General features: G+C 44.4%; 1 protein-coding gene across 1 annotated transcript in view; it reads right to left on the reverse strand.

The window, feature by feature from the left end:
- agbl1 (AGBL carboxypeptidase 1) overlaps positions 1–13,988 on the reverse strand; it is an 81,832-nt gene that overhangs the window by 52,435 nt on the left and 15,409 nt on the right. The window contains exons 3-8 of the mRNA XM_086163244.1: positions 12,901–12,964; positions 10,942–11,088; positions 9,902–10,033; positions 8,303–8,396; positions 6,107–6,144; positions 696–904 (exon numbers count right to left, since the gene is read on the reverse strand). Coding sequence (XP_086019370.1) covers positions 696–904; positions 6,107–6,144; positions 8,303–8,396; positions 9,902–10,033; positions 10,942–11,088; positions 12,901–12,964 — 684 coding nt within the window. The remainder of the gene's footprint in view (positions 1–695; positions 905–6,106; positions 6,145–8,302; positions 8,397–9,901; positions 10,034–10,941; positions 11,089–12,900; positions 12,965–13,988) is intronic.

Below are 13,988 nucleotides of genomic sequence, written 5' to 3' on the forward strand. Positions count from 1 at the left end.
CCCCGCCAACTACCACATTCGACCCGTAATTGCTTTATAGAGTTTTAGAAAGTAGGAGTAAGACTGAATACTGAATGTGGCAAAATAATTTTTTTTATTCCATATTTAACAGATGAATAACTGCAATCTAATATTGTTGATGGATAACACCATTCACCCTCTCATCCACGTCATATACATAAAACCATTCAATCTGTCAGTCATATATAATGACAACCATTCACACATTTTACTTATATCGCATAATGTTCAAGGTGCATACACACACACACACACAGGTATATATCTATGGATATATACGGTCACATTTATCTGTAAACGTATAAGATAAAAAACGACCGGATCCCTCCTGGTTCGAGCTGCTGAAAAGATTTAATTAATATCATCTCGTGTTTCTCTTCAGGAATTAATTACAGCGCATAATTAAAATATGATGAGGCTTTTTTTTTTTTTTTTATTATTTATTATCGCCATTTCCCGGTTAAAATCCCTGAGGAGCACCGTGTAACAAGCACCGAACTCGGTATTTTGTGAAATTGCCCGGAAAGCCGAAGTCACGGCCGTGCCGTCGTCTCTGAGTTTTAACAATTTTATCAATTTTTTTTAAATTCCAAAATTGCTTTGGGTTATAATAGAAAAAAAATAAGAGAAGAAGAAAGAGGAGACCGGAAAAAAGAACGGGCTAACATATTTACCTGCGTGGTGCGATAGAGGAGCGCGAGGCCTCCGTGGGACTGGAGAGCTCGTCTGCCCGCGGATCTGCGAGCGATCCGATGGAGGCACCGCAGCAGCGCCAGGCGGATCTCCATCGCGCCGTGCTGGGCGTCCTCGCCGTGCCAGTCCTCGTAAAGACGCAAGAGGCCGGACACGTAACCCTTGGATACCACTGAGTGCACATTAGCTTCTGCGGGAGACACAAAATCCACTTAGCGTGTTTCACGGTGGCCACGAAAACACCAGAGATGGATGTTTTCCGCGTTAGCTCGGTGACGAAAGCAAATGTTGAACGTCCGCAACCTTTGAGATGCAATTGAAGTCCAGCGAGGAAGAGGGAACAACCCAGACAAATGTTCATTTTGGAAACCAAACACAGAAACGCTGTCAGCCGAGGCCGCGCCGCTCTAACCGTTGCTTCAGGGAACCTCAAACCCTGGTTGGATTCCCACAGGAGGCTTTTCTGTGCGGAGTCTCCATGTTCTCCTCGTGTCTGCGTGGGGTTCCTCAGGGTTCTCCGGGTTCCTCCCACAGTCCGAACATATGCATCATTGGAGACCCTGAGTTGTCCAGATGCGGTGTTTGTCTCTATATGTGAATGAAGCAGGTATTCAATCTGAATCCTCTTCTCCTTTCGGTTCGTCCTTGTAGGGGTCGTCGCAATCTCGCTCCAACTTTAGCGTCCTTCTACCCAGATCTCGATCCCTCCTCTGCCCACATTTAAACTCAGACTGACCTTATCTCCAATCCAATCCAGTTTATTTACTTATCTACTTCAAGGTGTGGCCAGCAGATTTACTCTCAAGCTTAAAAAACAACTTGAAAAAACGCCAGAGCAATAAAAAAAAAACGGGACATTCGCATATTTCCCCTGCACCGCGCGCTTTAACGTGACGTCCCTTAAAGTTAAATAAATGGCAGTGAAAGCAGCATCCTGAATGATTCTGTATTGACTTTTTATTTTATTATCGTTGTCCATTTCTTTGTCCCCCTGGGCCGAAACCCCCAGCTCACCTCCAGGCCTGCGGTTTGAGGATAAAAAAAAAGGCCAATCGGGAGCAATTTGGGCTTTTCTTCTTCTGGTCCTTCGGGTTGCTCCATCCATCCTTCTCCTCTCACACCAACTAACTTCTTGTCCTCTTTCTTCCATCCATAAACTTCTTCCCTGGTCTTCCTCTCGACCTCCTGCTTGAAAGCTCCATCCTCTGGCTTGGACAATTTAGGGTCAATTTATGGAGACTCCACCCAGAAACGCCCCCCTTTCGATTTCCGCCGTCACGTTTCTGATGTTTGTTCCCAGACGAACAGGTTGTTTTCCGTGTTTCCAAACACGCCGATTCGATTGATTCGTTCAAAAAAAAAAAAAAAACACAGATGTCCTCTCAGACGTAGTAAAATATAATTTATTCGGTGCTAATTAACCAGATGTAGGTTTAAATTCATCAGGTTTTTTTCATCGGGGAATTACATCGTAGTTGGATTAAATTCATAATTTCAAACGCTTTTAAAACAGCTTAATAAACGTCGACGGGTTGATAACAAACAGACGAATCGTTCTGAGAGGTCTCTTTGAACTGAGCTTTCAGAACAATCAATTCCCCCAACACACACACACACACACACACACACACGATTCGCCCTCCCCTTTCAAAAACATATTGAAAGCCTACAAATTTGACTTGATATTGTTGTAATAGCCGTCTGTATTTTCACTCCAATCACTGCATTATAGATCAAAGTAAAACACTGAGAGCAGGTTGATTCTGATGTTCTGCTTTATGAAAAACGCCGCCCCTCCACCCTCCGCCCCCGAAACCCCCCGGCCCCTTGATGCTCCGTGCAAATAGGCACTTTGACATGAAACGGTGCACAATATTGCATAAATCATGAAAAAGCTCCGGGCCCCTCCAAATCTCTCGCTGCCTCCGAAGTAATGAGTCTCTAAATAAACTGTCACCGCGTGAGACGTGTCCATGAGGTGTGCAAATAAAATGTTTTTTTTTTTTAAAAAACACGCAAGAAAGATGATCTGTTCGACTGTACGGCACTTCGCAGGCGGATTTTAGGTGCTTTGCAACCCCGCGAGAGTTATGAACACGTGAGGAGGAAACGGAGAAGCCCTTTGCCGCTGTTGCTGCCGGGCATCCGATGGCACAGGAGAGGGTTTACTGTCAGTGAAAAAACATGGAAATTCCTGAGAGGACCTACGCCAGGGGTGTCAAACTCAAATACACAGTGGGCAAAAAATTCAAAACTGGGACAAAGTCGCGAGCCAACATTGGTATTTATTGAGAAAAATCTTCCTCCAATGAACCCAAACAAGTTTTGCTTAAAAACAAAATATGGAACAAGCACTGCTTTATACTATACAATATATAACTTAATATTGCACACATGCAAAATACTGTTTGCTGCCTAAGTAACAGGGTGACAGTATTAGCATAAGGTCGCTATGACTACTGTACACAGAGGAGTTTATGGGTCCTGTTGTGATTTTCGTGCGAAAACACCAGCAGAAAATTCTGGGATTTGTAGAATTAGCGGTACACTGTAGACTATACCGGCGGGCCAGATCTAATATTTATTTGGTATGGCTTTGCGCCAAATATAATTACAGTATGGGCCAAATTTGGCCCGCGGGCCAGAGTTTGACATCTATGACCTATGCTGTCTATACCTGTGATTGAGAGGGTGCGTGGTTGCAGGTCTATTCCCTGGAAACTGTGAACCGTCCAGGTTTGGGAATGAAAGGGTGAATTGTTGCATGTCTCTATATGACATTTGAATTATCAAGTGACTCTATATGATATGTGAGCGAATGAGTGAATGGTTGTATGTCTCTCATCATTGCAGACCCTAAATTAGGGGTGTCATTCTCATTTTACTCAAATGGGCCACATGGAAGGAAATCTATTCTCAGGTGGGTCCGACAGGTAAAATCATGACAATTTAACTACTGTTAATGTACCCGCTGCTCAATCCAGCCCTGAAACCTGGCATCTTTTAGCTTAGCAGGCCGGATGAAACTCCCTTCATGATCCGGCCCGCAGGGTTGAGTTTGACAGGCCTGTCCGAAATTGTCCCGATGCGGGAATGGGAGGGTGAATGGTCCTATTATGTCCCTATATGAGTCAGTGAGTCTCTGCAAATTCTTATTTAATTTTTTATTACATTTTATTTTAATTTCTTCTTATTTTTTTTATTACATTTTATTTTAATTTCTTAATTCATTCTTTTAATACATTTTATTTTAATTTCCTATTTATTTTTTATGCAGAGGCCAACTAGGTGAACAAAATGAAAAATTGAAATTTAAATATTTCAATTTTGATCATATAAATGTAGTGACCCACATTATTTTGTATATAATCCTCCATACAAAATTAAACCAAAGGAAAGGATCAGTTTCTAAAGTCAGTATTGATTAAAAATACTTGTCAAAATATTCAAAGAAAATAGGATAAAACGGTTGTATGTCTCTTATCGTTGTCCTGACGTGAATCTGCGTGAGTAACTGACTCTGAATGGTTGCGAGTCCCTCTAGACGGCCCTGTGATAAACTGGCGACCGGTAATGAGAGACATAGATAATGAACGAATAAATGAGTATATTTCTTGCCTTCTCGGTCACTTGAATAAATAAAGCGGTCTGAGGTGAGATGGAAGGAAGGGAGATGGTTTCTGAACCGCGTGAATTATTTACATCAAGCTCATCAATCAAGCGACTGATTCCTTCTTTTAAAATCCCCGTCTGATTCTTCCGCCGCACCGGAAGTTGCCCTGCGCGAGGTGGGATGAGCCACAAGGTGCGCTCTTCTTCGGAGGAGCGGAGGACCAAACAGGAAGTAGCGAGAATATTCTAACGCGATGCAACCACAGTGACCCGCACGTTAACAAACGCAGCACTGAGAGCAAGCAGCGAGGCGGGAGGAGATTATTAATGAGTCCGACACTGTAGGAAGATCAGGATCCAACAAGCTGCATCCAGGACGTCTGACGGACGGACAATCAGAGCGGAGGAACGACCGTCGAACGGAGATCAACCGAAGTACAACACCAGCCCCTGCAGGAGAGACGCCTCAACTGCACGGCGGGAGGTGAGATCCGTCGGCGGCGTTCTGCAACAACAAGGACTTTTTTTTTTTTTTTTTTTTTTTTTTTTTCGCAATCCACGCTGGAAGAGGCGCAACACATTAGCTCTGTCAGTTGTTTGGCTCACCTAGCCGTCTGCTTCATATGCAAAGTAATGCGGGGCATTCAATTTCCTTTATGGCCGTCCCCGTCACGCCTCACCTCGGCAAAGTACACCGACGCCGCGCGAACAAAACCGTTGCCCTACCCTCCCACGGCGGAATCGCTGGCATACGGTGACCTGTTCAGAGCCTGTGACAGAAACACTGCTGCCTCAGCTTTTTTGTCCACAAGCAAAGTCTTCTTCTCCTTTGTGCCGCTCCCTTCAGAGATCTCCTCTCACACCGACTTCCTGTCTTCTATCCCTCCATCCATACATCTCCACTCTGGTCAAGACCTCCAACCTCAGCATCCTTCTCCCCAGAGCTTCACTCTGAACCACCCCGCTGTGAGTTTCCCCTCCTGAACATCTCCTTGCTGATGCTCTCCGTCCTCCTCGCTCCCAAAGAGGACCTCCACATCCTCATCTCTACTGCCTCCAGCTCTGCTTATGCCTTTTCCTAAGTGCTAGATATCTATTCCAATATCTACCAAGTCATTCGAAGTTGGTATCGGTGCAGTTTTCCGCGCTTCCAGTGTATTTACCCTTCATTCGCAGGGAATGTTCAAATCAAATCAAATCAAATTTATATTTCATTGTATTTCTTATTCTTCCTCCTTCCTACTATTTCTATTACTGTTATGTTTTTGCTTGAAACTCTGGCACAACAAGTTCCTTCGGGATAAATAAGGTTGTTCTCATCTCATCTCATCTCATCTCATTTTGAATCATACATCTTACTGCGAAGTACTCCTTTGGGTGAACAGGTTTGAGATGGCCCACACACCCTGCCAGATGGATAAATACAATGTCTTTTCACGTCCCCGTCCCATCTGAACATGTTCTGGCTAGAGAGAGATAGAAGGTCTGTGGTTTGGAGGCGATCAGCGAGCTGGCATGGTATTGGGTAAAATAATAATAATGAAATTCGTTCTCTGCAATTAACCCATCATGGATGAACTATGAGCAGTAGGCTGCTGTTCACCAGCGCCAGGGAGGAGTTTGGGGTTCAGTGTCTTGCTCAACAACATTTCGACCCAGTAAGAGGAGCCTAGATTGCTCTGCCGCCTGCGCCATGCGAACACACAAAAAAAAAAAAAAACACGTGAACGCGTAAACGGGCGACTTGTCCACGAACAACCCGGCAGTTTGGGGAACTTACTTGTGCGAAGCAGAGCAGCAAAGGCATTGATGGAAGCCCTGCAAAACAGAGAGGAGAAGACGCTGAGGAGTTGGTTCAAAACTCCACCATCAGTTGTTTGGGCATATATGGCTCTTCCGGTGACGGCGTGTGGCTCCCGGACAATTTTGAGTTGAAAAAGAAAAAAATCAGTTTGGAGGGGATTTTAAAATACTTGTGATATTTCTTCATAATACTGTGTAATTGTAAAGTAAACAGAAATTAGTCTTGAAGATAAATTTCACGGTCGGCTCGGGAACCATTGGCTTCTGAGCACGTCCAGGTCATTAAAAGGTGAAGAAATTAATTTCATCACATGGCCAACTAGTTTATCCGCGTCAACCCTCGTAACGGAAAAGATGGCGAAAAGAAAAAAAGACGATGATTACCGTGCATTCCAGGCGGAGGAATTTGGATCTGCGGTATGACTGATATGCTATGATAAAATTGCATCGACGAAACGGTCAAATAAAAAGCGACGCTTCGAAAAAAATCCGTGCAGCACCAGAGGTCGCGTTAAAATCGAGACATATTTCATTTATTTTACGTTAAAAATACTAAATGGCTCTCGATGAAATATGTTTAGAAATATTTAGCTTTTATGGCTCTCCCGGTCAAAAAGGCTCCCGACCCCTGCCTTAGAGCAATCGTAGAACACCAACATCGCAAAAGAGAGAACTTGATGACAATAAAAAGAAAAACACCTGTGTGCAATGCGATGAATCCCCATGACCTTGACCAATGATGAAGCACTTTGTCGTAAGTTTACCGTTTCCTCACTTGCGTTCGACAAGTCAAGGCCTTCGGTGAGGCTTTCCTGTCCATCTTGTCGGCATTTATGCGCGTTTTAGTTCCCCGTCAATGGACTCCGTCGCATATATCTGGCGAAATCGATGCGTTTGCACCCAACGGAAGGAGTATAGATGTTAACTGCGGTGACAGTCCAGAGCGGCCGGAGAGGTTCGGCCTGACTGGCTGTCTTTACTGCTTTGAAAGTGCGGACAGCAGCCAACTTGCATATCAAGCAGCTGTGGTATCATAGTTATAATTGGGTAAATCAGTGTGACAGACAAGTCTAACTGCCTCGCACTTTAGGGAAACGACATATCTCCTGCCCGGTCGCTCCCGTTACATCACGGGAATTCACAGCTGCAAATTCTAACAATTTAGCAGCAGCTGTCGATGAAATGAGGAATTCCAAAATCTCCTTTTCCATGTTGGAACAATTAACAACTTTTATGTTTTGTGACGTGTTTGCGTGGCGGGAAACGCACCCCCCCCTCTCGGGAGAGCTATGAATGTGTGACGTCGGAGCATCTGATCCTACTGGCCAGTATGCTCGGCACCGAGTCACGCAGCGCGTCCAGTGTTCCCGGTATGCTCTTCCTGGGATGGCGAATTATGCTGGTCATTCGAGCCAAATACCAGGCGGAGACAAAACAAGGAGGATGATATACAATCGCCGCTCTTTGGTTTGCGTGTGATGACGAGACAACATAAACTCTACCTCGATATAATCACGGTTCCGATGGCTACATTTTAAGCGCCCGGAAGCGTTGAAGGCCAACGGGACTCCAATAAACCCCAGAGCGCCTCGTGCGTAAAACTCCACGGCGACATCGTTCAAAAGTTTATTCCCATCCCAGGTGATTTTGCATCAATAATCCTTCGCGTCGTGATACAGGAGCTAAAAACCGCATCATTAGAACCATCGTAAAAGCAGGGATAAAACCGCGGTCTGAATTTTGGGATACGGGTCAGTTCCATTGCACATTGACTTCTTGTCGTGGCAACTGGGCTTGAATTTCTTCACTTGAAGACGTTTCAGCCCACATCTTCTTCTTCACTGGGGAGTTTCTGAATATAACTGGCAGGGTTTTGCAAATATAACAGTTATACTCAGGAACTCCCCACACACCATCAGAAGTGAAGAAGCCTCTGGGATGTGGGCTGAGACGTCTTTAAGTGAAGAAATTCAAGCCCAGTTGCCACGACAAGATGATTTCAACAAGAATTCACTGTCACCTGGATGACCCAGAACCTCCAGACATTGCAAATTGACGTTCTGCAGGATTCTGTCGTACTTTTCCCCGAACTGGTTCTACTATCCAGAGTGAGGCTGTGAGAAATACAAATGTGGACGGCAGCATCGGGAAAATGGTCTTTCTTCCTACGTACTTGATAGTATGCGTATGCTTGGTGGAGTACCGAGGGATGAGGTGGTAGATGACATCCAGCCCCTGGTTCACCCCAATCAGGTTGGCTGCAGAAGCTGTAAAGGGGGAGAGAGAGAGGAACACACAACCTGCAGTCGCAGAGAGGAAGGTACAACTTGGATCAGAAGTCCGAAGGTCATCCATGTAACCTGGAACCGGAGGAATTGGAAAGTCCTTTCTAACAGGTGGCGGAGAAGGTCGTTTGTCAGAGGAGCTCTTGAAGGAGTTGAACTCTCGCTCTTTTTGTCACCTGTGAGTTTATTTTCCGCCGACCACGTCGGTGAACAATGAGTTGTCCGGCTGGCTCTCGTAATGAAAATTGTGATGGCAAAAGTTAAATTGTTGTGTTTTTCTCTCGAAGACGTCCCTCCTCTCGTTCCAGACCCCGGGAAGTTTCCGGTATATTCTGTAACCGGTGGGGTTGTTGCTGGGCATTGGGTCCAAGTTGAGACGGTTCATCGTTGTTAACGAGTTGTTTTTCAGAAACCGGGTTGAACGGGGTTGTCGTGTCAATGTGTGCTTCGTTCGGGGAACGATGGTACGAAATCCAGGGACTCGCTTGACTTGGGACGTGAACAGGTAGCTGTGATGCTAACACGAATACAAAAGAAACCAATCAGATACGGCGTAAGTCGTCACGGCCTGGTTTGGGTTGTCGGTGTTTTGCAGGGTGTAGATGGTTCTGGTCCGGATGTGTTGATCTACATTGGGACAGATCTCAGCAGAGGTTATGCTGAGATCCCTGTTACCTAAAACGAAACGACTCGCTCATTAGCATCAGGAATCATCTAAACCACCAAACCCCAGCAGTCGTACACCAGAAACTCCCAAAGAAGCCTCTCAGATGAGAGGAGCAACGTCTTCAAGAGAAAAAAAACGTTCAACCGGGACCCGGATGACTGAGAACCTTCACCGACCCGATGCCAAACGTTTATTGACATCCGGAAACAACTAGCGGAAAGTGAACGAATGAGCGGCGAGCGCCGAACGAGATCCAATTTGTTTGGTTATCACTACGTTGATATGTTTGATGTCTGGAGATGAAACACTTTGAGTCATTTGAGTCCCTCAGAAAAGCGTTCAAAACCGAATCCAATACATTTTCCAGCGTTAAGATGCAGAGGGTGTGCAGAACTTCCATTTTCCAGATGTCCCCTAACACCACACGCATTCGCTGGATGCTTTTTTTTTATTTCGTTTTTTATCATTCTCCTGCGCACCCAAAGGTGACGTGACACCGACAAAGACGTCGGCGCGGTATCGCACCTCGACGTTCTGTTACCGGGGTTGGAAATGCGACCGGCCTCTGAGGCGTGAAGTCGGCGGAAATGGAGAATAAGAATTGAACAGAGTCAGAAAGTGTGTTGATCCTCGGAGAGAGCTCCTCCTGCCGGCACTTTGAGAAGCAAATGAGACGTCTGATTTAAGCTCAGGCTTGTATGTGGGGACTGATGAAAAAGAGGGTTTTTGCAAGGGTAATCTTTAAAACTTTTTTTTTTTTTTTTTTTGTCAGAGAGCTAAGTGGAAAAAGAAGTTTTCAAAATTTCTTTTTCCTTATTACCTGATTTAGCAAAGACCTGGATGACCAGCAGGCAGGCGGCTGCTCTCCTGGCACGTTTGATGTTGCGTTTGAGCAAAGCGAGAGTCAGCAGCACGGCTCCGGCCTCCTCCGCCTTCAGCCCTATACGATCATCTAGAGAAAACAGGCAACGATTAAACACACACTCACACACACATACACTACTTGACTACATACTCTTCTGCAGAAAACACAAATGATTCAGGGACATAAATGCGGCATGGCATCTGATATGTTAGCATGTAAATGCTAAGGCAAAGGAGCTTACATTGGCGCCACATGACCAAACACCAACACCGAGTGGTTATGTGAAGCTTTTCTACTTGATTTATCCTTGAGAAGCAACAAGCTAAGCTAATGTAAGCAGGTCTAAGAATAAGAATAAGAATAAGAATAAGAATAAGAATAAGAATAAGAATAAGAATAAGAATAAGAATAAGAATAAGAATAAGACTATGAATAAGAACAAGAATAAGAATAAGAAAAAGAATAAGAGTAAGATTAAGAGTAAGATTATGAATAAGAATAAGAATAAGAATAAGAATAAGAATAAGAATAAGAATAAGAATAAGAATAAGAATGAGAATAAGAATAAGAAAAAGAATAAGATTAAGAATTAGAATAGGAACTTTATCTCGAAGGAAATTGTGCCAGAGTTTCAAGTAAAACATAACAATAATAAGTAATAGTAGGAAATTGTATAAACAGTATAAAAAAGGGGGGAGAATAAGAAATACAAATAAAAATATAAAGTGTCAAAGTAACAAGTCAGGCTATAAAGTGTCTTAAGGTCTTAAGTACAAAGATTTGGTCTGAAGGTAAAGATCCCAGGATACATCGATACCAGACGTGGAGATTCGTGTCTCCGGACCTGGATAACGGAAATTCTTCTTGATTTATCCCTGCGGGGTCGTCGAATGTCAGAACGTATATTGTTTTGGGGTTTCTCGTCAAGGATTCCGTATCTCTTTCAAACAACACGGATCTGTGCTGCTCTCAGGCGAGTGCGATTTGCATTTTACCTCGGCGTCCAACTTTGGCCAGCAAGTGCAGCAGTGGCAGCAGGACATTGTAGTTGGGGGTTTGGCTGCTGCCTGCGTGGACCAGCGCCCTCAGGAGCGCTTCACTCCCACCTCTGCTGATCATGTAGTGGACGCGACGATCCGATCCTGTGAATTGTTGCGTTTAGTTGGGGAGTTTCCTTAATGCGGGGGTGTCAAACTCGTTTCTCATAGCGGGCCACATAAAGCATAGGTAGATGTCAAGTGGGCCGGGCCATTAAAATAATAGCATACTCAACTATAAATAACCAAAATATCATGTCTTTCCTCTGTTTTGGTGTCAAGAAGTACAAGGACATTAGGAAAATCTTGGAACGTTTACGAAACATTTCACGAAAGACCTCATATTTCCTTAGGCTAACGTGTAATTTACTTTTATCATTCACACGTATGCATTGCAACTGATCCCACTGATCGTACAAAGGCACAAAACTTTAACAGGTAATTGGTATTGAAAAATATAGTAATTCACTTTAAGATAAAATAAGACTTAGAAAGAAAGGCATTTTTAAACCATCTCTACATGTGCATATAAAATCTGAATTGAATCCCTGCCTACACCCTACAAACTAAAAAGAGTGCCATTAAATGTGTAAGGAAGAAAGTATTCACCTGCCCTGTAAATGTGTAAACTTCATACATGAAACATGCATACACATGCAATACATACTGAAAATGTATGGAGTTGCATGAACAGTAGAATTCCACCATACTATTTTTTTTTTTTAGTGAAGCTGATGACCTAACAGAAAATTGTACATTTTCACTCGCAATTAGCAAGGTGGCTTTTACCGCTGCTTCACTGATTTCTTGGCTATTGGTGAAAGTGGGCAGCTGTTTCCTCAAACCCGCCAGCAATTTCTTCATCTTCTCTGTTATCCTTGCAAGCTGTCATATTTTTCGCTGTGATGAGTCTCATAGTGGCGCCGAGTATTATATTCCTTAAATACTGAAACTTGCAAACATGCCAAGCACAAAGGTTTCCCATGCGTCTCCGTAAATAGATAAGACGTAGTCCATTTTTCTTTGAAAATTCTACACTCTTTAACTACTTTTGTCTGTTTTGATAATGACATTTAGCTAATGAGGGAGTGGCGGGAAGGTAGAGAACAGGGTAGAAACGACGTCATAACAAGCAGCAGACGGCGCATTGATAACATCTGCTGATTGGTCTGTCTCAGTGATGCGGCTTGTCTTCTATTCTGACCAAAATAGTGCGCCTCTCGGCGGAAAATTCTTGAATTGTATTTAATTAAAACATTAACATTACATTACATTACAGTCATTTAGCAGACGCTTTTATCCAAAGCGACTTACAAAAATCCTTGTCTTTTATGCATTTTTTTCACTTTCAAATTATCCTGCTGGCCCGATCGAACCTCTTTGTGGGCCGGTTTCGGCCCGCGGGCCGTATGTTTGACACCCCTGCCTAAAGGGAAGAGAAATGAAAAGCAACTTGCTGAGCCTTTGTAGGCAAGTCTAAAGGTACAGATGCTAGGATACGTCGATGCAAGATATTGAGATACATGTTTCCAGACGTGGATTTTAAAATGATACTTGTGTTTCAAGAAATGAGCGACAAGTTGAAACTAAGAGGACACTTTTTTGAACGGTTTCCATTTATATAGCGCTTTCATTGAGATGTCAAAGTGCCTGACACTGGATCGCATTCATCCATTCGCATTCGAGCTGCCATGCCAGGTGCTAAGCATACCATCTGGAACAACTCAGTGTCTTGCCCAGACGCACTTTGGCCTGCAAACAGGAGGAGCCGGGGTTTGAACCGCCAACCTTCACACTGGATTTACGCCTGCTCATCGGACACACTACTGATAGGCGTCCATTATTAAACCCCGCCGGAGATGGCGTGTTCCACTCACGCAGTACGCATCACTACCAGGGTGCTTGTTTTGCTCTTACCGGCCGAGAGGAGTTCGTCCAGAATGCTGAGGTTGTTCAGGGTAGTCTCCACGTCATCCGTGTTCTGTGGAGACAGAATGCAAGTGTTTAATTCATTCAAGACATTTATATATGGAAATAAAGTATCTATGCACAAGAGGAGGCCCCAGGGAAAGACCATGGACACCCTGGAGGGAGTGTGTCCCTCTCAGAAGCTCAGAAGACCTCATTCATCAACTTATTCACCTACTTATTCACTCGAAACGCCCATGCTCGTGCATATTTAGCCTTGTTTGCATTCAGATACACCCCCACGGACCGTATATGGAATCGGAAGGCGTGAATTGACTTTTTTCATCTCCGACATCATGGCAAAAAGGGCGAAGAAGAACGATTTCTCCAACAAGGAGACTGATTTTCTCACAGGGGAAGTTGAAACGAACCCCAGAATACTGTTTGGACGATTTAATACGACGAGCAAAAGAAAGAACTGAGTGTGGGAGAAGGAGACGCCGGAGATGATTCTGCTGGATCAGAAGAGCGAGCTGTGTCAGAAATAAAAAAAAAAAACGAAATGGTATGAATTAAATGTCTGCCAACAGCGAGTCACGGCCCACAGACACAAATTATCTGCGACCGGAGGAGGAAGAGCAACGACTCAGCTTTCACCCGTGGATAACGAACGAGCGGCGCGTTCCTCCGGGCCACCGGGCAACAACGTTGTGGCTCGCAGATTGTTTGCGCGTCGATCGAATCCAAACCTTTCCTGCTCACAAAGCTGCATCGATTGCGTGATGGTGCTTTTATCGTGGTTGCCATCTATGCTTGGGAATCCGGCCACGGCGTGAAATCCTCATTTGACATCAGCTTGTTGCTGACTGCTGCCTGATGTAAGCTGTGGCCGGAGAAATGATTGCATCCGACACTAATTCCGTTTGCTGTCGGACGCATATGTTTTAATCTCCCGCTGAAATGTTCAGGTGGCCAAAAAAATCCCAGGGTGGACGGGAGCCGGAGGAACGTCGGGACGGCTCGGGTGCGATTTGGCTCAAACATGGGTTGAAAAAATCGGCGTAAATCAGTCGATACATTTTCCTCTCGCTCCAAAT

The sequence above is a fragment of the Fistularia commersonii genome, chromosome 17, assembly GCF_037954325.1.
Source record: "Fistularia commersonii isolate RoL2024-O1a breed Wild chromosome 17, RoL_Fcom_v1.0, whole genome shotgun sequence".
NCBI lineage: Eukaryota > Metazoa > Chordata > Actinopteri > Syngnathiformes > Fistulariidae > Fistularia > Fistularia commersonii.